We start from the raw sequence: 7110 nt of genomic DNA, 5'->3' as shown, positions 1-7110 counted from the left end.
TTTATATTTATATATGAAAATATTCTATAAATTATTGTTAGATTTTTTTTTAAATTTAAAATTAAATGTTTAATGAATTTTAAAAACGTATTTATATTTTTATATGAAGTAAAGAAAGAACTTACATATGTATAGTCAACAATATCCGTAAAGAGTTCTTTAAACGAGGAAAGACAATTTTCATTCATAAAAGGTGCTAAAAGTAAAAAACAGATTTGTCAAAAATAAATAATAATTTAATATTTTAGACAAAAGATAATGCTCTGTTTGTCTATGTCAGGCCCCTTCTCTCACTACCAGGCCTTCCCATTGCGGGCTCAGCCGAACTCAAAATGCCCTCTTAGTCCCAAAAAGTTTAAAAAAATCTAATATATAATGAATACAACTATTAAATTGAGGAAAAATAAATACATTATAAAATTAATCGTAGAATTTGTAAATCTGTATCCGTAACTGGACGGAAGATAAAGTTGTTTTTAACTTCATTCATACAATTTATATAATAAATAGTTTACAAGTATATACGTTACTTATATATATATAAAGATTCTCAATAAAAAAAAATTACATTTCAGTATTTTTTTAAATAAAAAAGTTTCATAACTTACATTCTTTATAAACATCAAAGAATAAATCGCAGACCCATTCCAAATCCTGGTTTCTTCGTTCCAAGCAAAGATGCCACATTTCTCTCTGTAATTATTTATTATAATATATGCTAATTACATTATATTAAATACATTGATAATTGTAGGATTATGAATCTTACATACTGATCTATTAATTTTTATGTGTATAAATTATAAGGTAGGTTATCTCTCCTTATCTTTCTGTTTTCATAAGTTATTAAAATAACTTAGTAAAATTACCAAAATGATTGTTATGTAATCAATATTTCATTTCAATTATTTAAAATAGTATAAATCTACTGTATAGTTACAGTTAATGTTAAAATATTGGACTTACTTCTACTCGTTTGGAAAACTTTTCGCAATCATCTTCGATTTCAGGTAACTAAAATATATATTTTCGAAATGATTATTTAATATATTTATTAAAATATTAATAAAGAAAATTGTTGATTATTTCAGAAATAAATTTGAAACAATAAGAAAAGAAAGTAATACTTACGCCAGCGAATAATCTTGTTTCATATTTAATGTATTCGAAGTACGACTTTTTCTAAAATTTGAAAATAAAATGATAATAACAGTTAATATATATAGAAAATTTTAAAAACAAATAATAAATTTTTACTATTATAATAAAATATAATACTGTATTTAATAAAATGATTATGTAGAGTAAAATTTGTTTATTAAAAATACAGATTTATTCTATAGAATCTATAATATGAAATTAACAAAGAAATTTATGAAGAAAACTTGTATAATCTATTTTCCTATGATTAAAAAGTATTGGAAATGGTTCAATGAAACGCAAGATTTGAACTTATTTATCAAAATTTATTTCGTTCCCTTCAAAGTAATTCACTACCATAACTCATCATGTGTTAAGATTGGAAGCTCAAAATGGCAGTTTAGATGCCTACTTTCCTAAATATAATGAAGACTATTATATAACCAAAGATATCTGTACATTAAGCGAAGTTTTATAAATATATTTTTAGGTAATTCTTATAATATCAAAAGATTGATAAGACGACATCAAGATTATGATAGTGACTCCGTGCCAAGTAAAAATATCACTGACTGACTATACAGAAATCAGAGTTGCCGATTTTCGGAGATCGATTTCTCTGATTCTCAAACGCCTATAGTAATTCTGAAAATCTCATTCGAAAGATAATTATTTTCGTAGATAGTGTGTAAAATTTTAAATTTTTCTATAAAGGGGTTGCTGAAATATAAGCAATCGAATAGTGTAAAAATCACCGAAAAAAAGCTGTATTTTCTTCTTTTCTTCGTCCGCATTTCAGACGCTCGTGGAAAAAAACCATCGGATCTAGAAAGCTCAAATTTTAAACTTAAGTCTTTCTGATTATCAGTGAGGTGTCGGTCAAACTTCTGAATCGACAGATCCCGAAGTTTGACCAAAGTTCACTGGGATTTACCATACAGCTATTTTAGTTTTATGGTTTTAATTTTATGCTTAAAAGGCTAAAATTGCCTGAATATTGAACAAATTAACAAACAAATCTTATTCAGAATGTTATCCAGAATAACAAAAGAACAAATTTATGCAAATTAAAACTTTTTATAACGGTGTATTGAAAGCGTTCTGTCGGTGGCCATCGCATCCTGGTGCTCCGACCGAACTGTACAATGATATTATGATGAATGTGATCTATGTTTTATTATTTTTAACAAATCTTATTATTTTATTATTTGATCTAACTGTTAAATTCGTAAAAGATATATGATATAATTATATTATCATGTAATTCAAAATTACTTACCGGAGCTAAATACATGATTATTAAAAACTTACAGTCGAAGTCAATTTCACTCAAACAATCGGTGATATCCTATAAAAATTTATAAAACATCCATAAAATATATTTTATATTTCTACAATTACTAAGTTTTTTTTTATTTATAAAGGCTAAGTGATGTATTTCATTAGGTAAATTATTAGGTTTTACGTGATCAAAAATTCATTTTAAAACATAAGATCTTTTAAATTTTATATTTAATATATATAATATTTAATTATGAATGGAGAATTTGACAAAAAAAATGTTTTCTATATGTTTAATTAGCTAATATGATTATTTTACTATAGAGAAATGATATCTTTTAATTAATTACGCTTAGTATTTGTATTAAAGATAAAATTGATGAAGTTTTAAGATAATCTGATAATTATATTAGCTTAAATATTTCTTGTAATAACTATTATTTAAAAAGAAAGATACTAGAATATAAAATAAAAATTATAAAAAGATTTATATATTTTATGTAATCACATCACGTTGTTTGGGTTTTTAAATAGTCGTGGTTTGCTCTTTCACCTTTACATAACTTTATTTAATGTCATTTAACTTTTAGGATTTTAATTTAATGTAATTCATAACTATTGAATAAAATATAATTAATAATTTTATAAAAGTAAAAAATAATATTACTTTACTTATTTGTAAATTATTTTTAACTTACTAGCTTTACTCTTTCTTGACGGCATTTGTCATCAGTCTAGACAATAATTATATCCATTAGTTAAAATTTATATATTTTTTAAATATTATATTATAAAACAATAATAATGTCAAGAAACTATATATATTGCTTACTATATTGTTATATTTGCCCGATTCAAATCCTTTTTTACAACAAACTTCATTGATAGACAGTGACTGTAAAAGAAAATATTCAGTTTTATATATACAGTATTATGATCTTGTTACTTTGGATAAAAGACATGTCGCAGTTATCCAGAGAGTGCTCTCTTATGTGAGTTCGATTGTATATTTACATTTAATAATAATATAAAATATTGTTGCATAAATTTGAATAATTTTTCATTACATAAATTAATTTTAATACATACTTACTCTTGAATAACAAAATCTTTGTTTGAGACAATGTTGCAACGAATTCAGGCATTGTTTCAGTTTGCCATTATCTTGTTCTAAATAAATTAACATTCGTGTAAAATTTATTTGTTATTTTATAAGATATTTCATTTAAATAACCGTAATATTTAATTTATATTATATAAAATAGCGTAAACATAATTAAACTAGTTTTACGTTAAAGGTTTTGCATGACTTTCCCGACACTCGAAGAAAAGGCAATCGATATAATGTAAGGCCTTATATCGAGGTAGGTGTATGTTTTAAAAAATTGTAAATGCCAATAAGATTTGTTTTTAATAAGCTAACAACGCATACGAGTAAAGTTTTCATTATATCTGACCTTACTCGAGAGTGTCAACGAGTTCCTAATTATAAAGCAATTATACATCCATAAATTCATTGCAATTTTGATGTGATGAATAATTATTATTTCACTGGAAACTATTGTCTAATGGATGCAATTTTCATTTGTATGTAGACTGGAATTATTTTATTTACTGTATTATTAATATTATAACTGTAGTAATAGTATGATAATAGTATCAACTTTTTAAAAATCTAATACTTGTATCTAATCTGAATTTCTTATACTGTATGTGTATTTTTTGAATACGAATACAAAAAGAAAATGCCTTATTTTACACTAACTTTAAGTAGATTTATAACACTAAGAAGAACACGAAAATGACGATATTTATTTAGTTGTTAGATCTTATTTAAAATATGGAAATTTCTTTTATATTATTGTAGAGAAAATACATAAAATTGGCATTAAACGTAAATAATACTTTTATACTAGTGGTGAGTAACATGGTCATTAGGGAAAGATTCGGACCGCATCAGGTGACACCAAAATGAGTCAAAAATTTCCGTTGTGTTTCAGCGGAAATTTATTATTGCCTGGGTGAGCAGTAAGCAGCTCAGGCTTCTGGGATGACTTTTGCGGTTTCGTGTCTGAGTTTTAAAAAAAATCTCCCACGTTAGATTTTGATTATTTTGGTGTCAGAATGCTCAGTAGAAGACTGGAAAGTGTATAAATTATTTTCTGAAAATTTAATTAATGCTTAGATAAGATATAATCAAAACACTCATGTTTGACGCTTAATAACAACGAAGTATTTGGACATTTTTGGACGCTGTTTGTTGAAATATAAAGCCAGACAGTTGCTTCATATTTGTGTAGAGTTTGGTGAATTTTTATTAATTTTAAATATCTCTGTAATTAGTTATTAAAACAAAATAAATTTTTGTAAACTTAGCTTACATCTATCAATATATTTACAATGCGAAAACTTTATGTAAATTTACTTTTTGAGCCCGGTAATGCATTTCAGTCAGAGCTCTCATTATTTATCAAATTACAATAAAAATACAAAAATAGTTTACATTTTACAAATATAATTACAAAAAACTATGTAAATACATAAAGGTTATGTGAATGGTATTGTAAATTTAAAGGTATAATTTCTATTTCCCTAATCGTTTATGTTATTGTCATTACATTCAGTAAAATACGGGAATTATAATTTACATAAAGCATTACTAATGATTCTGTACGGTCTGGTACAAAAAAAAGAGAGATTTCTATAGTGTCACCAATACTAGTAACACATAATTATACAATTACAAATTTAATGAGATCAAGAAAAAATTCCGAATACAATTCTCGAATTTCCCAAGCTCTTAGTTTAAAATAAATGTGAAATAAGTAAAAACATTATAAAAATTAATTTAAAAATATTATTCATAGAAATAAATATAATATTACTTTTAAAATTATAAAGATTTTTCAACAGAAGTTTTCCACTTCACTGAAATTCTTACCTTCACAATAAGTCAGGCAGATAAGAGAAAACAAAATGGGAAGAAATTTTCGAATCATGTTTGATGTTTTCGATAATTTCTAAATCGAAGTAAATTTTTATTAGAATATCTCGTGTATATATATATATATATATATACACGCACACACCAATATTTATTCTGTTACGTCATATTATATTCAATTCTGATACGTTTGCGCGTTGTTCGATCAGAAGTATATTTGATCTTCCTATGTTCTACGTGATAAACTACGTAAACTCCTTAATTTTTTTTAATATTAAAAAGTTTAATACTTTATTTTAAAAATAATAATAATAAATTTATTAAATACTCTGCTTAAAAGTTCATTCAAATTTACAGGAGGCTTCATAAAAATATTAAATAAATAGAGTTAACATTCGACTTTTCGATATTTGTTATCAATATTACAGTATATTATCAATTCTACTTCCTTAGAAACAATAGGTCCATATAAATTTTAACGTTTTTGAAGCACCATATACTCGTATTTAATATTATTTACAAGTTACGAATGCAAGCATACGTTTAAAGTAAACTTTACTAATTTATTTTGATTTCAAATAAAGCTTAGCAAACATAAGTAATTTCCACGTAGATTTTCGTAAATTTGCGTATTTTTTAATATAATTAATCTGCTTATCCAAAATTAAATTCATTTATAATTTGATTATTCTCTCTGAGTTTCTTTTTCTATTTTTCATAACTTATTTATATATTTTTATAACTAATAATCTTAATATAAAACCGTAAAAAATAACTAAAATTAAGAAAAATTTAGAAGACGTTAAGTAAACTAAAATATATTATTAGAATGTGATAAAAGGTAAAAACTAAAATCTAAAATAAATGTATTCTCTCCACTTCAAATTTATAGTCTCAGCTCCTGTACATCATACTTTTCCTTCTAGCAATAAAGTCATCTACCTAACTCCTTTTAGGGGAACATTTTTGAATTGAAATAACATAACTTCTTGTTTGTATCAGAGATTCGTATACAATTAATCGGGACCTCTTGCCTAAAGCTTTCTATATCTAGTCTTGAATTTCAACTATCTAACTCCGTTCTTGAGATTAAGGAAAGACAGACAAACAGAATGGAAGCGAAGTATAAATTAAAGTCTATTTTATTCATCAAGTGTATTCCTGTATGATAAGTTCTACACACATTACAACTATATTATTAGAAATATTGGAAGTTCTTCCAATAAAATAATTGTTTTAAGTTTACATAATTCTGACTGATTCATCACCGCCCAGAGCAAACCGCTGAACCTAAAGAGGTGAAATTTGGTACACAGTTAGGGTACGTTATGAAAACGCACACTAAGAAGGGATTTTTCGAAATTCCCCCGCGGGGGGAGAGGGACATCATTAAGGCTTAACCGGAAGAATGGCTTCTACTGTACTATTTTAGATGCGATTTTTCGTTTTCAATTACGTTTAGTCTTCATCGAGTACTTAGGTGTATTAAATTAATAACATTTCAGACATTGTTATAAATATTTTTATCTATTTCGATTTAAAAAATGTTCGAACCGCTTTAAATTCGAATTTGTTATTGCATATTGGTTCGATTATAGAACGATTGTAAACGTTCCAGAAAATTGATCAAATTGAAAACAGTTCGTTTGATTCTCGGCAATTCTCATCATTCTCAGCGGTAGGTGTTATATAACAATTACTATGGTTGTTGAAATACTGAATATAAATGGGGTTTGCTTGCAAAA

The 7110-nt window shown here is 25.2% G+C and overlaps 1 protein-coding gene across 1 annotated transcript in view; it reads right to left on the bottom strand.

The window, feature by feature from the left end:
* LOC111636247 overlaps window positions 1–5594 on the bottom strand; it is a 7255-nt gene extending 1661 nt beyond the window's left edge. Inside the window, exons 1-9 of the mRNA XM_023381457.1 lie at window positions 5363–5594; window positions 3515–3591; window positions 3254–3316; window positions 3120–3155; window positions 2420–2488; window positions 1132–1182; window positions 967–1014; window positions 609–693; window positions 122–196 (exon numbers count right to left, since the gene is read on the bottom strand). Of these exons, the coding sequence (XP_023237225.1) occupies window positions 122–196; window positions 609–693; window positions 967–1014; window positions 1132–1182; window positions 2420–2488; window positions 3120–3155; window positions 3254–3316; window positions 3515–3591; window positions 5363–5420 (562 nt within the window). The 5' untranslated portion in view covers window positions 5421–5594. The remainder of the gene's footprint in view (window positions 1–121; window positions 197–608; window positions 694–966; window positions 1015–1131; window positions 1183–2419; window positions 2489–3119; window positions 3156–3253; window positions 3317–3514; window positions 3592–5362) is intronic.
* Between the last annotated feature and the right edge of the window lie 1516 nt (window positions 5595–7110).

Source organism: Centruroides sculpturatus, unplaced genomic scaffold (genome assembly GCF_000671375.1).
Source record: "Centruroides sculpturatus isolate CEXI.00-Female unplaced genomic scaffold, Cexi_2.0 scaffold912, whole genome shotgun sequence".
Lineage (NCBI taxonomy): Eukaryota > Metazoa > Arthropoda > Arachnida > Scorpiones > Buthidae > Centruroides > Centruroides sculpturatus.
Note: the sequence above shows the minus strand (reverse complement) of the source record. Positions and strands in the feature narration are given on the sequence as shown.